At 44.7% G+C, this 20489-nt stretch overlaps 1 protein-coding gene across 2 annotated transcripts; it reads left to right on the forward strand.

Moving 5' to 3' along the window:
• Positions 1-7627: 7627 nt before the first annotated feature.
• On the forward strand, positions 7628-13319 carry LOC109907807 (uncharacterized). Of its 2 annotated transcripts, XR_002257589.2 has the most exons (3): positions 7628-7935; positions 11307-11371; positions 12397-13319. XR_002257589.2 is itself a non-coding variant. In XM_031793986.1 (2 exons), exon 2 carries the CDS (start codon positions 11541-11543, stop codon positions 12531-12533), a length of 993 nt encoding a protein of 330 aa, XP_031649846.1. In that variant the 5' UTR covers positions 7628-7935; positions 11307-11540; the 3' UTR covers positions 12534-13319. The 2 variants fall into 2 exon arrangements, 1 of the variants encoding a protein (XP_031649846.1); XM_031793986.1 differs by having other exon boundaries at positions 11307-13319.
• Positions 13320-20489: the final 7170 nt, after the last annotated feature.

Below are 20489 nucleotides of genomic sequence, written 5' to 3' on the forward strand. Positions count from 1 at the left end.
ACGCTGGACTGTCCATTAATCACGGTACTCCATTCTGCTTGTTTGTTTTATCTGTTGGCCCCGTTGCCTAGTCAACGCCATTTTACCTGCTGTTGTTGTGCTAGCTGATTAGCTGTTGTTGTCTCACCTACTGTTTTAGCTAGCTTTCCCAATTCAACACCTGTGATTACTGTATGCCTCGCTGTATGTCTCTCTCAAATGTCAATATGCCTTGTATACTGTTGTTCAGGTTAGTTATCATTGTTTTAGTTCACAATGGAGCCCCTAGTTCCACTCTTCATACCCCTGATAACTCCTTTGTCCCACCTCCCACACATGCGGTGACCTCACCCATTACAACCAGCATGTCCAGAGATACAACCTCTCTCATCATCACCCAGTGCCTGGGCTTACCTCCGCTGTACCCGCACCCCACCATACCCCTGTCTGCGCATTATGCCCTGAATATATTCTACCATGCCCAGAAACCTGCTCCTCTTATTCTCTGTCCCCAACGCTCTAGGCGACCAGTTTTGATAGCCTTTAGCCGCACCCTCATACTACTCCTTCTCTGTTCCGCGGGTGATGTGGAGGTAAACCCAGGCCCTGCATGCCCCCAGGCACCCTCATTTGTTGACTTCTGTGATCGAAAAAGCCTTGGTTTCATGCATGTCAACATCAGAAGCCTCCTCCCTAAGTTTGTTTTACTCACTGCTTTAGCACACTCTGCTAACCCTGATGTCCTTGCTGTGTTTGAATCCTGGCTCAGGAAGGCCACCAAAAATTCAGAGATTTCCATACCCAACTATAACATCTTCCGTCAAGATAGAACTGCCAAAGGGGGAGGAGTTGCAGTCTACTGCAGAGATAGCCTGCAAAGTAATGTCATACTTTCCAGGTCCATACCCAAACAGTTCGAACTACTAATTTTGAAAATTACTCTCTCCAGAAATAAGTCTCTCACTGTTGCCGCCTGCTACCGACCCCCTTCAGCTCCCAGCTGTGTCCTGGACACCATTTGTGAATTGATCGCCCCCCATCTAGCTTCAGAGTTTGTTCTGTTAGGTGACCTAAACTGGGATATGCTTAACACCCCGGCAGTCCTACAATCTAAGCTAGATGCCCTCAATCTCACACAAATCATCAAGGAACCCACCAGGTACAACCCTAACTCTGTAAACAAGGGCACCCTCATAGACGTCATCCTGACCAACTGGCCCTCCAAATACACCTCCGCTGTCTTCAACCAGGATCTCAGCGATCACTGCCTCATTGCCTGTATCCGCTACGGAGACGCAGTCAAACGACCACCCCTCATCACTGTCAAACGCTCCCTAAAACACTTCGGTGAGCAGGCCTTTCTATTCGACCTGGCCCGGGTATCCTGGAAGGACATTGACCTCATCCCGTCAGTTGAGGATGCCTGGTCATTCTTTAAAAGTAACTTCCTCACCATTTTAGATAAGCATGCTCCGTTCAAAAAATGCAGAACTAAGAACAGACCTGACTGCCCTCGACCAGCACAAAAACATCCTGTGGCGGACTGCAATAGCATCGAATAGTCCCCGTGATATGCAACTGTTCAGGGAAGTCAGGAACCAATACACGCAGTCAGTCAGGAAAGCTAAGGCCAGCTTCTTCAGGCAGAAGTTTGCACCATGTAGCTCCAACTCCAAAAAGTTCTGGGACACTGTGAAGTCCATGGAGAACAAGAGCACCTCCTCTCAGCTGCCCACTGCACTGAGGCTAGGTAACACGGTCACCACCGATAAATCCATGATTATCGAAAACTTCAATAAGCATTTCTCAACGGCTGGCCATGCCTTCCGCCTGGCTACTCCAACCTCGGCCAACAGCTCCGCCCCCCCCCCCCCCCGCAGCTCCTCGCCCAAGCCTCTCCAGGTTCTCCTTTACCCAAATCCAGATAGCAGATGTTCTGAAAGAGCTGCAAAACCTGGACCCGTACAAATCAGCTGGGCTTGACAATCTGGACCCTCTATTTCTGAAACTATCCGCCGCCATTGTCGCAACCCCTATTACCAGCCTGTTCAAGTATACCCACTACATGTACAAAGTTTCCATCTTATGCGTTGTGCATGTGTAACGGCATTCGTCTTCCTCTGACGAGGAGTATGAGAGATCGGACCAATACGCAGCGTGGTAAGTGTTCATGATATTTAATAGAACGGAACACTTAATGACAAAAAACAACAAGAGAACGAGAATGAAACCGAAACAGTTCTGTCTGGTGCAGACACACAAAACAGAAAATAATCACCCACAAAACACAGGTGGGAAAAGGCTACCTCTAAGTATGATTCTCAATCAGAGACAACGAACGACACCTGCCTCTGATTTAGAAGCATACCAGGCCAAACATGTAGAAAATATAACATAGAAAAAAGAACATAGACAACCCACCCCAACTCACGCCCTGACCAACCTAACACAAAGACATAAAAAGAAACTAAGGTCAGAATGTGACAGTATGAAATATGAAAAATGATGAAAGTGTTTTTGTTAAGAGGGGGACATGATTTTAGGAGCTATAAGCGATAATTGTTTAACATAAACTTTGCACATTGACAAGTCATGCCCCTGAGTGAGGTCAGATTTTGTCAGCCTGATGGAACTGCTATTTCGAACAAACTGTATGAAATGATGGGTTAAGAATGAACATATCCGATCAGAGAGGCGTAGAGCTGCAGCTTTACGTTTAAAGTGGTTTGAACTCTGAATCTCAACACAAGGTATCCCCCTTTCCCACACACTGGACACATACTGCTTCTTTCTCCAATGTGTAACGAGCGTCGTCGTAGGTGGAAGGAGGTGAGGACCAAGGTGCAGCGTGGTAAGTGTCCATATTCTTTAATAAAGTACTTGAACACTGAAAAAATTAATAAAACGACAAACGAACAGTCCTGAATGGTGCTGGAAAAACACTGAACAGAAAATAAACACCCACGAAACCCAGGTGGAAAAAGGCTACCTAAGTATGATTCTCAATCAGAGACAACTAACGACACATGCCTCTGATTGAGAACCATACTAGGCCGAACACAAAAACCAACATAGAAAAACAAACAGACTGCCCACCCCAACTCACGCCCTGACCATACTAAAACAAAGACAAAACAAAGGAACTAGGTCAGAACGTGACACAATGCTACACATTCCTTTGTCTCATGCCCTTATGCACACGTCCCAGACCTAAGAAACTCCCTTCTACACACTGCTGCCACATGCCCATAAGCTTGACACCTGTAACAACATAATGTATTTGGCACACAAGCCCGTACTGGATAACTGAAATATCCTAACTTAACTTTGTCGAGCAGAGACTCAACATCTAAACTCAAAAGAACAGTCAATGAGGCTTCTGATTCATCACATGCCACGTCTGTGTCACACCAAACTAGGAGCAGCACAAACAAAGGGAATCTTTCCCTTCAATTGGTCTTCTTTCACATTTACTGCTACCCTAATAATCACTCCTTTCAATGGTCCCCTTTTCTTGAGTGCAAAATAAGTCACATTTCCTGTCCCAATTCTTTAGGCGCAAAGCGCCTGCTCCCTCTGGCCAGCAGAAACACAAACACACAAGACCACTTCAGGTATCTTTACCGATTCCACAGCACCCAACTCCGTTTTCACCCACACTGAAACCACAAATGGATCAGCCAAAAGGCAGGGATCCACTTTCTCCAAAAATGTCACTCCTAGCGTCACAGACTCATCTTTATCCTGACCATCAGTGCAAGCCTCTGGCTCCAAGGACTTCACCATTTCTGATAATCCGCCCTCATTCACTTCTATTTTTCCTCCAGACCTCGATGCGGAGTAAGGCTCACTCTGCTTATACTTTCTACCATTCTTCTTCGACAAACTATTTCACTTTTACCCGACATTTTTACCCAACTCAAGCTCCTTCCTTCCTCTCTCTCTTCAACCTCCTCTGCCTCTATTTTTTCCTCCATTCCTCGCCCGTATTCCAATTATATGTCTGCTTATGATAATATAGTACTTCTCCTAACATGCATCTCGTTGTTGCCCTATCAAGGGACGCTGATTTCTCTCATCCAGCGACAGGTCTCAAAAACTACGACAATCACAATGTTCCATTTGTTCTTTTTGTATGTTTTTATGGTGCGCGTGCGTTGGAGATAAAATTGAATAGATTTTATCTAAAATTTCCAAATGTTATTGTGTTACAGACTGTATTTAAAATGGATTAAATATAATTTTTTTTGTCACTGGTCTACACACAATAGCCCACAATGTCAAAGTGGAATTATGTTTCTCGAAATGTTTACAATTTAATAAAACCATTTAAACTGAAATGTCTTAAGTCAGTAAGTATTCAACCCCTTTTTTATGGCAAACCTAAAAAAATTCAGGAGTAAAAATGTGCTTAATAAGTTGCATGGACTCCGTGTGCAATAATAGTGTTAAACATGATTTTTGAATGACTACATCATCTCTGTACCCCACACATACAATTATATGTTATCAGTGAATTTCAAACACAGATTCAAAAACCAGGTATGTTTTTCAACGACTCGCAAAGAAGGGCACCTATTGGTAGATGGGTAAAATTGAAAATAGCAGACATTGAATATCCCTTTGAGCACGGTGACGTTATTAATTGCACTTTGTATGGTGTATCAATACACCCAGTCACTACAAAGATACAGGCGTACTTCCTACCTCAGTTACCGGAGAAGAAGGAAGTCACTCTGGTATTTCACCATGAGGCCAATGTTGACTTTTAAACAGTCACAGAGTTTAATGGCTGTGATAGTAGAGAACTGAGGACGGATCAACAACATTGTAGTTATTCCACAATTCTAACCATATTGGCAGGGTGAAAAGAAGGGAGTCTGTACAGAATACAAATATTCCAAAACATGCATCCTGTTTGCAACAAGGCACTAAAGTAATAATGTAAGAAATGTGGCAAAACAATTATCTTTTTGTCCTGTGTTATGTTCTGGGCAAATCCAATACATCACATTACTGAGTACCACTCTCCATATTTTAAAGCATAGTGGTGGCTGCATCATGTTATGGGTATGCTTGTAATCATTAAGGACTAGGGAGTTTTTCAGGATAAAAAAAAGGAATGAAACTAAGCAAAAGCAAAATCCTAGAGAAAAACCTGGTTCAGTCTGCTTTCCACCAGACACTGGGAGATGAATTCACCTTTCAGCAGGACAATAACCTAAAACACAAGACCAAATCCACACTGGGGTTGCTTACCAAGAAGACAGTGAATGTTCCTGAGTCGCTGAGTTACAGTTTTGACTTAAATCTACTTGAAAATGTCTAGCAATGATCAACAACCAATTAGACAGAGCTTGAATTATATAAAAAAAGGAGACATACCCAGAAAGACTCAGCTGTGATTGGTGCCAAAGGTGCTTCGACAAAGTACTGACTCAGGGTTGTGAATACTTATGTAAATGAGATATTTCTCTCTTTCATTTTCAATAAATGGCCAAAAATGTCTAAAAACATGTTTTCATTTTGTTATTATGGGGTATTGTGTGTAGATGGGTGATTTTTTTATACATATTTAATACATGTTTTATTCAGGCTGTAACACAACAAGATATGGAATAAGTCAAGGGATAAGCATACTTTCTGAAGGCACTGTAGATACCACCCACTTGTGCTTGCTTGACTCCCCTTCATTATCATATTGGATCAAGAAATACGTAAATAAATAAATTAATCATATTAATTAATAAAATGAAAGATAGTGGGATTAATTATTTAAATAATTATTTATCTATTTATGTGTGCATTTATGTATGTATTAATGTATTTATATATTTCTGTGTGCATTTATTTACGTATTAATTTATTTCTAATTAAGGCAGATTTGGTCCTCCAAGATCATCTCAAGATCTAAAGCCATATTATTGGTATGGTTCGCTGGTTTCTGAAAAATTCCCCAGACTTTGTGAGATCTGCCCATCTGTGAAACACGCTTGTAAAAAAAGACGACCATGTTGTGTTGACAGTGACATCATGATGTGACAGTGCGTCATGAAGAATCCTGACGGATGTAATAAAATTTCAAATTAAATGATAAAAAAGTTAATAAAAATAATCCTGATGGATGTGGCTATGAGAAGTGTGCAAAGGCCAGTCAGAAGAGATTGTGCGAAAGAAACATTGTTCACAAGATACAAATGTTGACAGAGGAGAGAGGGTAAATTCTCTATCCAATTTGTTTCACTTTTGAATACAGAAGTTCTGCTGGATGATTTAGCATGCTGCTCAGCTAAGTAGCTAATGTTTGCTAGCACCTGCTCTGTCCTACCTAGCAAGCTTGGAAACATTAGCTAGCCAGCTAGCTAGCATTAGGTAAAAACCTAAAACTTATTTTTGAATATAAACATTCTGCTAGATGAGTTAACACAAGATACTCTGGCATTATATAGCTAACTAGATCACGTTTTCTGTCTGACTAGCAAACGTTAGGTGCCACTTATCTAGCATGACAGAGTTTCCATGCAGTTTGTTTAGCTTTTGTGGATTAGCATGCTAGCTAGCTAGTTATCTAACCTTTGAACAGTCTAGCTAGGTGCGTCCTTCCCAGCACACTAACATGAGTGGTTCCAATTTTAAGACTAACTTACTAGTGAGCTAGTGTATTAGCAAACATTTGGATAGCTAGCTAACCCCTTTCATCTGTGGTGGCTAGCTATTGAGTACCACAGTATGAGTCATAATACCCATACAAAATAAACCCAGAAATGGTTCTAATAATTTTTTCCCCATTCACTTTTTCCATCATGGATTTTACAAATACCCTATATAAGTTTTGTGTAGGCTTACCCTGGCATGACGTTTTGATAACCGCTCAAATCTCTCTCAGACAAGGTAACTTTTAACAATATATTTGCCTGTAATTACCCCCCCCCCCCAAAAAAAATACTATAATAATGTTTTAATGCTAATGTGGCTATCATACAGAACTACACATCCTGTTGCAAGTTTTAACGCCATCCCTCTTGCGTTTGTACCGATTGTAACCACTACTCCAATAAGCACATTCATTTTATTGTTTTCTGACCTCGAGGGGTGTAGCAGGAGCCGTGTGATAAGGTAAGCCCTGTTTGCTAGCAGGTAACAAGCTATTTTGGTTAGGTCAAAGATATGTGGTTAGCTAGGTACTTGTGCAAATTAGCTAGATTGATAACCACCGACTGTAGTTACGTGTACAACGCACGTTGCCTCACTTAATGTAATGAAGTGCTATTTCCTATGCAAATGACCAGCTTACTGCTATTGCATTGCTATAACTGAGACAACACATAGCAACGTATTTTCACAGTAAAACATGGTAGGGCTCATACAGGATATCTCTCACACACACACTCACTGCAAGGACACACAGACTTGCCAAGACAGGAACGCACACACATACACACACTCAGCCCCTCCCCTTCTGGATGGGCTCCAAAGACAAAGAACTCTGTCGAGAACCAATGGGATACTGACACCAGGCTGGAGGAGACTGTCTATCATCTACAAGCAACCTACCAGAAGCCAGGACTACCAGAATCTACCTACGTCATTTCAATGTATAAAATGAACTATCCGACATGTGTGCGGTCTCTTTTTTCCAATAGTTCACATAAGAACTTGACGAAATGGTGCCGTGCCGCACGAATTGCCAGATATCATTACTCTTGAATAAACAGCCTTTACTATACCGTATCCGCCTTGTCCAGAAGTCTCGACTTGGTCTCGTTTCTCATATATCTATTCATCAACAAATTGGTAGCAGAGGATGGTTTAAACCCATGAATTCGGTCCATAGAGAGTTGATGAGAGAAAAGACAAGTTGACGACAGATTCAAAGGACGGGCGACCTGTTTACTAGGAGCCATCGGGGATTCAACTCGCCTTAGGAAACCTGATCAAAGAGCTCGACACTATAAGGTAAGCAGAAACCTGTTAAATCAAAATCTGCATATTATATCATAGTCATTATCCAAATTATTGATCAGAAGTACTAAAGGCGTGAGTATGAATTCCTGTTAAATTTATGGAAAAATTATCCGATAACAAAAGGCATTCCGTAATGTAAATATATTGTCAAATCTTATTCATATAGTCTGGCACTAGCGTATGTAGCGATCGGCTAGGTGTGACAGTGAGGAATTTGATGACATAATGAAATGAAATGTGAAATGTAAATATATTGTCAAATCTTATTCATATAGTCTGGCACTAGCGTATGTAGCGATCGGCTAGGTGTGACAGTGAGGAATTTGATGACATAATGAAATGAAATGTGAAATGTGATATATTCTCAAATCTTATCCATATAGCCTGGCACTAGTGGGTGTGGCGATCGACTAGGTGTGACAGTGAGGGATTTGATGACTCTGTGAAATGAAATTATGAATGTGATTATGAAATGTTTTGTTAAATTGATCGAGACGTATAGCCAAGACTGGGACTAGAGGAGTTCCCATCCCACTAGGGAGCATCAGTTAATAAGTTTTAAAAAATTGGACTAGGAGTGAAGGAATTAAACCTGATCTCTCCAGATTAATGTCACTGGTTGACCGTTTCATGAGACCGAGTGATACTGACCACCGACTCTAAAATTGACCGCCTGGTCAAAAGTGGGGCGGGGTTGTGCGGCCGCCGTGCTGTGTAACGAGTTGATTTTTGTCCCCTTTGTGCTGTTGGTGTTGCCTAGAATTAATTCGACCAATATTATAGAAGGCATTTGAATACATTGTCACTGACCCAAAAGTAGGCGTTAGGGACACTAACATTTGGCCAGGCAGTAGAAATGTGTGTAGTTGTAGAATTACAAAAAAAAAATACCCTAGACGCATAATTATCTCGCGAATATCCCTTTTCAATATTTTAGTACAGTCTACTCCAATAAACTATCCTAGACGCATAATTATCTCGCGAATATGCCTGTTCGATATTATAGTATAGTAATTCTACAAAACTCTTTGTGCACAAGGGTGAGGCAAAAGAGATAAGTCTGTGTCGGCACCGTGAATACATCGCTGGTTTTGACCAAGTGACGGGCTAAGTGCACCAAGATAGTCATAAAACCCAGACATAGTTAAACGACAGAATGGCTACAACTACCATTCCATAACTCAAATTCAACGAATACTTAGATCAGAGAATACAGGAAAGGGCAGGAGGAAAACAGGAGTATAAATCGATAAAAAAGATATGGGGGGGAATTAGGCTGAGATGGACACAGGCAGGTTACATTAGTGGAGTCGCCCCGTCAAGGGAGCAGCTCAGCGCTATGGAGAGAGAATTAGAGGAAGCAGTGAAACACAGTAAAAAGAGTGAAGCAGAAATAAATAAGAGCCATTTTTTTCAAAACTGAAGGGACAAAGGATAGGGAGAGAGCGGAGGCTGAGCTGAGAATATGGAAATGGGCAATACAAAAAGGACACGCCCACACAAAAAACCTGATATGATGGGCGTGCTTGCTGGGGTCTCAGCTGACGTCAGCGAAGGCACAATCAACAACCACAACACACCACCGCCCACTGTGACCACACCATCAGCCCCGCCCTCTCTATACCCGCCACTGCCACAGGAAGAGAAGACTGCAGTGACACCTCCCTATTCACAAAATCCATTCCCTACAGGTACAACTTCTGAAACTTCAACTGAAAGACGCGCAGAGGGGAGACAAACCACAGAAACAGATGGTGGCCGAGGCATCTACAGACATTGCCGATATAGTCACTAAAACAGTCACCCAGATGATGCAGCAACAAACTGTCCAGCAGACCTCAGCACCCACCCAGGGGAGGAAGGCCCTTCTACGGTCCACCTAGAGGGAGGGGTGGCTACAGGCCATCCCCTCAGCCACAACCACAGCCGCAATCAAGAATTCAGAGTGAACAACCTGCATACAACCACCCAGTGCCATTTGCCTCCTTCCCACCACAGCAGGCGCCGTTCCAGGGTATGTCAGGAGAATACCCACCTTGGCAATGAAGCTGCCCACCATCACCACGTGAGAAGGACCTGACCTCGCTACGGATGCCTCTCTCACCTCCCCTGACTACTCCAAGAGTTTCCATTTGGATGTTTCTGAAAAGGAGGGGTTCACGGTCTCTGTCCTTTTTCAGAAACAAGAGGGGGAGCGTAGGGTCCTGCTGTACCACTCCTCCAAGTTAGATAACACGGACAAGAACATGGCCGACGCTCTCAACGCGGAAGAAGAGCTACCTCACTCCTGCACCGAAACAGCTGCTCAAGAATTGAAACTAAGACCCGACCTGGGAAATACACCACTGACCAAACCTGACCTATGGTTATACACAGATGGCTGCTGCTACAAAGGAGATAATGGTAATGTGGCGGACTATGCAGTGGTGCAGCAGGCCCAGACGGCTCACACGTTACCCTTGAATCAGCCATCATCCCTCAACGAGCACCTGCCCAATTAGCTGAAATCATCGGATTGACGCAGGCCCTCATCAGAGGAAAAGGAAAGACTGTGAATATCTATACAGACTCAGCCTATGCCCATGGAGCAGTCCACACTGATGGACCCAGAACTTTTACGAGAAGCACAGGGCCCACCCACGAAGGCAAACTAAGGACTTTACAGGTGTCTCACATCTGGTGGCACCCTCACATGAAAATATGACAGATTTTAAAAAATTGTATTATTTTATTTTTATGACGATGATTTATTTTATGACGAATGCAATGTTTGTGACAGACACAACCCATTGAAATCATATCAAACAACAATGGGCTCATACTTAGTACCTAATGCAGGTTTTCAGGATATTAGTATAGACCACACCGACATGGGCCCCGACAATGTATTCTAAAGATAAACGCTATCTCCTAGTTATGAGAGATAGGTTCTTCAAATGGGTAGAAGCAATACCAACAGCGAAGGGGGGATGCTAGGTCAGTCGTTAAGTGGCTAACAAACCAAACTAATACCCAGGTATGGCATCCAAAGAAAAATCAAATTTGACAAATGGCTCACATTTCAATAACAAACACCTGAGACAGGTGGAAGCGATTTGGCATAACACACAGATTTGGTTCTGTGTACCACCCCCGATCACAAGGTCTCGTGAAACGCGCAGGTCAAACGCTTAAATCCAAAATAGCTCAAATATGTGCCGGGTCGAAGTTGAAATGGGTCAAAGCCCATTTCTCTCCTCATGAGATAATGACTGGTAGAGTCATGCCTGGTCCACCAAGGGAGGGAGGTCATATGCCCGCCCTTGATGTACAACGAATTGTAATGTCTGATTATATGAAAAAACTGACGGTTCTCTCTGCAGCACTCTCTACCCAGGTTCACAAGGTGCAGGAGAGAGAACTGCAGGAAGCTCCAGCACCACTGAAGGTAAAAGTTTGGAGACTGAGTAAGGGTAAAGGCACCACCTTGTGTTTGCCTTTCAATGCCACCACCACCGCTTACCTGCCTTGGAGCCTTTTGGGTCATGCGCGAAATAGTCTGGGGCTACCTGCCTGGACATATTCCAGTTTTAACTGGTATATAACCAAAGGGGGATATGGTGAGTGGTCTTGGAAAAACCTGGTGGCAGAAACAGGATGACTGGTCCAGCTATTCCAAGGGACGGGCTGTCCTTGCCTGGCGCAAACGGCTTACACTTTCACGCACTGGTTTTCAAATGAAGCTGATTGTACGGCCTGGGACCACTATGGGTTGCCAGGTTTTTACGTTGGCCCCATATGTAGATAGTAGCAGGGCCGAAGTCTATTTCACACTATATATCTGCTTTACGCCACAACCACAGCCTACTTCTGTGACGGCGCGTGACGATATGGCAAAGCCACATACCCTACCCCAGCACAGGGATGGGTGGGGTTCTGCTGTTTTAGTGGCCACTACCCCTACCCCGGATGAGAACATTCGGGTTGCTACAGGTGTCTCAGGTTTGTCTAACAATTGGTTATTATTGACCGAACAAGCAGCCAATACAACCCCCACTAGTTGCGTAGTTTGCATGGGTGCCAGACCATTGCTCCGCATTGTCCCGGCCACTGTCGACATCGGATGTTTAATGCCCCGTATGGACAAAGACAATCCGACTGGTAATTGCTCCTTGTGGGATGCAGTTTACCCTGTGGTCTCCGCTACGGTCAGGGCACCAGTATTTTCCTCTGATGTTGCCAGGGCCGAATTCTCCTGTATTAACATGACAGGGGGTATACTACATTTAGGTTTGCTCCCTGTGGGTTGGTGTACAAATACTATCGTAGTAGTGGGTGGTTTTAAGCCAGTGATCAGGGCTGACATCTGGTGGTGGTGTGGGGGACCTCGGCTTTTTGACAGAACTCCCAATAATGCTACGGGTACTTGTGCGCTTGTAACACTTCTGCTACCTATCTCTGTTTACCCTATAGGTGTGGGTGATTTGGTGACCCGGATACAGGCTGTGGACCCACATTTTCTGCCTACCAGAACCAAGCGGGAAGCAGCCCCGAATGGTGGGGATCCCACATATATTGATGCCATAGGTGTTCCTAGGGGGGGTCCCTGATGAGTACAAGCTGGTGGACCAGGTCGCCGCAGGTTTTGAATCATCTCTCTGCTGGTGGTGCACTGTGAATAAAAATGTTGACCGCATTAACTATATACATTTCAATGTCCAAAAATTAGGTAACTGGACTCAACAAGGTTTTGAGGCCGTACATGGTCAACTGGCTGCCACCTCCCTTATGGCTTTTCAAAATCGCATTGCCGTTGACATGTTGCTGGCTGAGAAGGGTGGGATATGTTTTATGTTTGGGGAGCAATGTTGCACATTTATCCCTAATAACACAGCCTCTGATGGCAGCCTCACTGTGGCGTTAGAAGGCCTGCGTACCCTTAATGGTAAAATGAAATCCCACTCTGGGGTTGATACCAGCATGTGGGACTCCTGGATGGATGCATTTGGTAAATATAAGGTCCTGGTCTCTTCTATTCTGGTCTCTATCTCTGTGTTTGTCGCTATATTAACCCTCTGTGGCTGTTGTTGCATCCCATGTGCCCGCTCCCTGCTTTCTCGTGTTATTACTTCTGCTATTCCACCAAATAATGACCCTGCACTGATGTTCCCCCTCCTACAACAGGAGGATCCTCTGGTGGAGTTTGAAACATGCACATTTGAGTAGTTGTCACGTCCCTTTCGAGACGTGAAGAGGGGGACTATAAATTTGACTTGCTTTTAATTCATGTCTCTTAGGAGACGTGAAAAGGGGGATTTGTAATGAAGTGCTATTTCCTATGCAAATGACCAGCTTACTGCTATTGCATTGCTATAACTGAGACAACACATAGCAACGTATTTTCACAGTAAAACATGGTAGGGCTCATACAGGATATCTCTCACACACACACTCACTGCAAGGACACACAGACTTGCCAAGACAGGAACGCACACACATACACACACGCAGCCCCTCCCCTTCTGGATGGGCTCCAAAGACAAAGAACTCTGTCGAGAACCAATGGGATACTGACTGTCTATCATCTACAAGCAACCTACCAGAAGCCAGGACTACCAGAATCTACCTACGTAATCTCAATGTATAAAATGAACTGTCCGACATGTGTCCGGTCTCTTTTTTCCAATAGTTCCCATAAGAACTTGACAAAACGGGGCCGTGCCGCACGAATTGCCAGATATCATTACTCTTGAATAAACGGCCTTTACTATACCGTATCCGCCTTGTCCAGAAGTCTCGACTTGGTCTCGTTTCTCATATATCTATTCATCAACACTTACAAGTAAAAATAAAACTGCAATATGACTGTTGTGACCTTATTATTGCCAAGTCCTTTGTGAGGTATTCAGCTAGTTATGGTTAAGTCAGGGTTTGTGTAGTCATACTTTTTCACATGGTGACTAGCTAGCTAACGGTAGCCCACCAGGGCAAGGGTATAGCTAGTATGAGGATTCTGTGTTATGCATTATAGCCCGTTACCATATATGTGATTGAATATTATCTGCTGTTGGCTTGTGTGGATGTATGTATGTGTTTTGCAACATAGCTGACTTGAAACATTGTTAACATTTTCAGGGCCATGGGCCTTTCTCATGATGGAAAAATACAGAATAACATGAAGACAGGGAATGTGCAATGAGTTGCGGGGGGCACATTCAGAACGTAGTGTTGCAAGAACAAACAGTCTTTTGTTAGATAACAGGAGCCAAGTGCGAGATAACGGTATCGAGCATGAGCGCATAGATACTCGACACAGCAAGTTACATCTATCAACTGGAGCGCCCGGGGGCTGGTACCAGCTCGTACGACAACAATCAACGATAGGCTGGGTGAGTCTAAACCACTCCCAGTCTCTACTCTGACAGGTCGGCTCGGAAGCAGGAACTTTTTCTGTCAGGGTATATTTATAATATCTTTGTCAAGAACAAGTCAGTTCTCTGTTTGCCCTGCGAGGTGGGACAGAGAGCCCGTATATATGAAAATTGCATTTACCACTTATTGCTTAGCTAATAAAAAATACATAGTATACAATCTGTGACTCATTGTCATATTTATCCTGATACCAGATTCGAATTGACGCAAATCTAACAATAGGTAGCTAAATATCACCTGGTAGGCTAGCTAGTTAGGCACCTTGGTTGGCTAGTTGGCTACATTAACTAAAGTTGCACCACAGATTTATTTATAAAAATCTTTGGTTGCACCGTATCTCACTGTGGTGTCGTCAGACTTTCCCGACAGTCAGTGACATTGGGGTGGCAGCGTAGCCTAGTGGTTAAAGCGTTGGACTAGTAACCGAAAGGTTGCAAGATCAAATCCCTGAGCTGACAAGGTACAAATCTATCGTCCTGCCCCTGAACAACTATTCCTAGGCCATCATTGAAAATAAGAATTTGTTCTTAACTGACTTGCCTAGTTAAATAAAGGTACAATTAAAATAAACATGCTAAATGTCTGACTACACAAATGATGAGCTAATGTAACTGGGTAGCTAAATGTTAGCTAAATATTCCTGCCCTGATGGGCTAACATTAGCAAGCATGTCACCAAGTGGAAAAGTGACAACACGAACAGTGAGTTAATGTTAGCTAGCTCACAAAGTACTTGTGGGCTCAATGTTTTCCCATACAAAACACAAATGGTTTTGTTCCACAAGTGCATCTGTTGTACATGACTAATCAAATGGCCTGTGGCCTCAGTTATACATGTCAGCAGGGATGGAAATTAAGCTAGCCCAGGTCTATTACTTTTTAGACTGGGCTAGTAGACAATGTGCCAAACTAGCCTGACACAGCAAACATCGCATGTCACAGATATAGGAACTGAATGTAGAAATCGTGGTCTGCTGGCCAGTGCCCAAAATCCTTATGTTACATCCTTGCATGTAAGTCCCTGTCAGACAATCCCCCTATCACTGTTGGTCCTCCTCAGTGACCTCAATGCTGAGGGTTTTAACTTTCAGAAGTACAGTCATATAGCTCATCACAATACTTCACCTCTTCAGGCAAATAGTACCCTAGACTGTCCTGATCATCAAGTTGAGCATTCCAAATAATACCTCCATCCCAGCAAAAATGTTCCCATCCACATAGCAGGATTTTAGATGTGCAAATGGACCAAAACCCAGTCTATTTTAACATTACTACAGTCAAGTCTGTTATGGTATTTAAATGTATACTGAACATAAATATAAACGCATCATGCAACAATTTCAAAGATTTTACTGAGTTACAGTTCATATGATGAAATCAGTCAATTGAGATAAATTCAATTGGCCCTAATCTATGGATTTCACATGACTGGGAATACAGATATCAAATCAAATCAAATCAAATTTATTTATATAGCCCTTCGTACATCAGCTGATATCTCAAAGTGCTGTACAGAAACCCAGCCTAAAACCCCAAACAGCAAGCAATGCAGGTGTAGAAGCACGGTGGCTAGGAAAAACTCCCTAGAAAGGCCAATACCTAGGAAGAAACCTAGAGAGGAACCAGGCTATGTGGGGTGGCCAGTCCTCTTCTGGCTGTGCCGGGTGGAGATTATAACAGAACATGGCCAAGATGTTCAAATGTTCATAAATGACCAGCATGGTCGAATAATAATAAGGCAGAACAGTTGAAACTAGAGCAGCAGCACAGTCAGGTGGAAGTTGAAACTGGAGCAGCAGCATGGCCAGGTAGACTGGGGACAGCAAGGAGTCATCATGTCAGGTAGTCCTGGGGCATGGTCCTAGGGCTCAGGTCAGTTGAAACTGGAACAGCAGCATGGCCAGGTGGACTGGGGACAGCAAGGAGTCATCATGTCAGGTAGTCCTGGGGCATGGTCCTAGGGCTCAGGTCCTCCGAGAGAGAGAAAGAAAGAGAGAAGGAGAGAATTAGAGAACGCACACTTAGATTCACACAGGACACCGAATAGGACAGGAGAAGTACTCCAGATATAACAAACTGACCCCAGCCCCCCGACACATAAACTACTGCAGCATAAATACTGGAGGCTGAGATATGCATCTGTTGGCCACCAATACCTTTAAAAAAATGGGCCTCAGGATCTCTTCACTGTATTTTTGTGCATTCAAATTGCCATCGATAAAATGCAATTGTGTTCGTTGTCCCATACCATAACCCCATCGCCACCATGGGTCACTCTGTTCACAACATTGACATCAGCAAACCGCTCGCCCACACAACGCCATACACATGGTCTGCGGTTGTGAGGCCAATTGGCTGTACTGCCACACTCTCTAAAACGACGTTGGAGGTGGCTTATGGAAGATGTATTAACATTCAATTCTCTGGCAACAGCTCTGTTGGAAATTCCTGCAGTCAGCATGCCAATTGCACACACCCTCAAAACTTAAGACATCTGTGGCATTGTGTTGTGTGACAAAACTGCACATTTTAGAGTGGCCTTTTATTGTCCCCGGCACCTGTGTAATGATCATGCTATTTAATCAGCTTCTTGATATGCCATACCTTTCAGATGGATGGATTATCTTGGCAAAGGAGAAATGCTGACTAACAGGGATGTAAACACATTTGTGCATAAGCTTTTTGTAGGCATGGAACACTTCTGGGATCTTTTTCAGCTCATGAAACATGGGACCAACACTTTACATGTAGTGTTTTATATATATTCTCAGTCTATGCAGTCTGCCTGTGTGACATAGCATATTAATCAGGGCCACAGGTTGGATTGGATTTACTCACACACTCAAACTCATGCTCTTTCCTCTCTGTAAAAGCATCCCAGACTTTAATCAAAACTGACGTGTCCATCCTCCTATCCTCATGTGAGTCTGCTGGGCCATGGAACTCTAGAGCAGCACATCAAAACTCCTGCCACTCTGTTGTCAGCTATCTGCAGACAGTTCCCTGAGGAAGGATGCAACTATTAAGGCTTTCAAAGGCCACATTTTGGGGTTGACCAATTGCAATAAAGTTTTGTATAAAACTACTGTTTCATGTTCTTTTTAGATTACAAAACAATAACTTTTTAATGTCACGGTGGTCTTCACACAACCTTCTGTGATAACTTAAAGATAACACTTAGAGCTTAAGATTCAAAAGGTCTAAAGTAAATTGAAGTCTCATGTCCAGGTGAATACATTTTTAGTCATGTAAATCAGACATCACACAGGTGTGTCAACTAAAATATATATCCCAGACAAGATTGAAGATTGGATGCAATCACTTTGTCTACTTGTCCCATAGCAGTTTGTATGAATTTGAGTGGTTAACAATACATGTTGACAGAATGGTTGTGAGACAGAGAGAGTGTTGCTGTACTCCCAGGTAAGGCCCTTGCTACTGGTACCACCGAAGGCCACAGTCAGGCAGCTTGAAGATGATGACAGTATCCAGGCCCATGTCACAGTATGCAGTGACCTAATGAGGATATGACATGCATTATGTACCCAACCAAAGTCATGTTAGCATTTACTGTACAACAATTCAACCCTTTTGTTAGTGTCTTTCATATATGGAAATGCACATAAAATATTCTGTTCATAAGCATTGACTAATATGTTTCCCAAACCCCAAGGGGTGTACGTATTGGTTTCTGCCCTGTGTCACACAGGAGACAGGCGCACCCAAAACAAACACGTATACAAAAATACTGGGCTGTACCCAAACAAAAGAGTGAGGGTAAACCTCGTTGAACGACACGGGACAATATATATATATATATATAGCACGCAGCATAACAGATGCACCACCAACGGACATGGGAAAAATAACCGACAACGACAGAGGGAACATATATAACATACTAATCAGGAGAAATGGGAACCAGATGTGTGTAATCAGACAAGACAGTCCGGGGTTGATGATAATGAATCCTGTTCAGTGAAGCCTAGAAAGCCGGTGACTAGACTGGTGAACAGAATGAGCATCAGTACCGGGGGGGATCCGTGACAGTACCCTCCGGACGCGCTGCACCAGCAGCGGGAAGACACAGGCCTCGGGGTCAGTCTGGGCGCCGACTGTGAAAATCCCTGGTCAGCGAAGCGTCCTGGATGTCCACCGCAGGAACCCAGCACCGCTCCTCTGGGCCATACCCCTCCCAGTCAATGAGGTGAGGTACTGGAGATGCCCTCCCCCCCAACGCCTTGAATCCAGGACCTCCCGGACTGAGTATGCCGGAACTCCCTTGATGTCCAGTGGGGGAGGCGGGGCATCACTGGGTCCAGCCTCAGCGAGGGGACCAGGCACCACTGGCCTGAGGAGAGACACATGAAAGGTTGGGTTAATGCGGTAATCAACAGGGAGTTGTAAACTGAACGTTACCTCATTAACCCTCCTCAGGACTTTAAACAGCCCCTTGAACCGTGGGCTCAGCTTCCCGGCAGGACAGGCGAAGGGGCAGGTTCCGGGTGGAGAGCCAGACCCGGTCGCCTGGGGAGAAAACAGGCGCCTCACTGCAGTGGTGGTCTGCCTGTTTCTTGTGCCAACACACGGCGCGCTGGAGATGAATGTTCGTAGCTTTCCAGATCTCCTCAGCACTCTGAAACCACTCATCCACCACAGGAGCCTCGGTCTGGCCCGGATGCCAAGGTGCCAGGCCCGGCTGATACCCCAAAACACTGGAAAGGAGTGAGGTTAGTGGAGGAGTGGTGGAGGGAATTCTGCGGGGACTCCGTCCAAGGTAGAATCTCTGCCCACTCCCCTGGCCGATCCTGACAGTAAGGCCTATACCTGGAGGCGAGACTGATCATGACCCCCAGGCATTCCATGAATGCCTTCCATACCCGTCAGGTGAACTATGAACCCATAGTGCCGGATACGTGTGTAAAAAGAGCCTCCGCGGTTTGCATGGCCGACGGAAGCCCAGGCAGAGGAAGGAGGCGACAAGCTTTGGCTAAACGGTCCACAATGACAAGAATGGTGGTGTTCCCCTGGGAGGGGGGGGAAGGTCAGTGACAAAATCCACTGAGAGGGGAAACTAGGGTTGTTGTGGAACCGGCAGGGGAAGGAGCTTTCCATAAGGGAGGTGTCTGGGTGTCTTAGACTGAGCACAGATGGAGTAGGAAGAGACGTACACCCAGACATCCCTAGCCAAGGTGGGCCACCAGTACTTCTCCGTTAGGCAGGCAATGGTACAGCCTATCCCAGAATGAGCCGACACAGGCACCGTGTGTGTCCAGGAAATGAGGTGGTCCCGCACACCTGTGGGCATTATAGAGGCGAAACTTGGCGTCCGCCACATTCTTCGAGCCTGGCTATAGGAAATCGGGAATTCCAACCTGGCGAAGAATAGAGCCCACCTGGCCTGTCTCGGGTTTAGCCTCTTCGCTGCCCTGATGTACTCCAGATTGCGGTGATCCGTCCACACCAGGAAAGGGTGTTTGGACCCCTCAAGCCAGTGCCTTCAGAGCCTTCTTGACTGCCAAGAGTTCCCGGTTCCCTACGTCGTAGTTCCTCTGGGCAGGGCTCAGCTGCTTAGAGTAGAAAGCGCAGCGCTGCAGCTTTGGAGGGGTTCCGGTACACTGGGACAGCACTGCCCCAACTCCTACTTTGGAGGCATCCACCTCGATGATGAAGGGGAGTAAGGGGTCGGGATGTGCCAACACGGGAGCAGTGGTAAAATGTGCCTTCAGCGTGTCGAACGCCCTCTCCGCCGCCGCCATCCAAGGAAGCCGCTGGGGACCTCCTCTCAGCAGGGAGTTAAGAGGCACGACCACCGTGCTAAAGCCCCGGATGAACCTCAGAAAATAGTTTGCGAACCCCAGGAATCGCTGCACTGCTTTCAGAGTTGGGGATGGGCCATGACCTGAGTGCGCTGACATATTGCTTCTCCATCTCCACTCCCTCCGTTGAGATGATAGCCCAAAAAGGACATGGACCGCTGGAAAAACAAACATTTCTCCTGTTTAACATATAGATCATGCTCTAACAGTCTTCTCAGCACAGACCTGACTTACGAGACATGCTGGATGCGGTCAGCAGAATAGACCAAAATGTTATCTATATCGACCACTACGCCCGTCCCAGCATGTCTTGAAA

This window comes from Oncorhynchus kisutch, linkage group LG17 (genome assembly GCF_002021735.2).
Source record: "Oncorhynchus kisutch isolate 150728-3 linkage group LG17, Okis_V2, whole genome shotgun sequence".
NCBI classification, from domain to species: domain Eukaryota; kingdom Metazoa; phylum Chordata; class Actinopteri; order Salmoniformes; family Salmonidae; genus Oncorhynchus; species Oncorhynchus kisutch.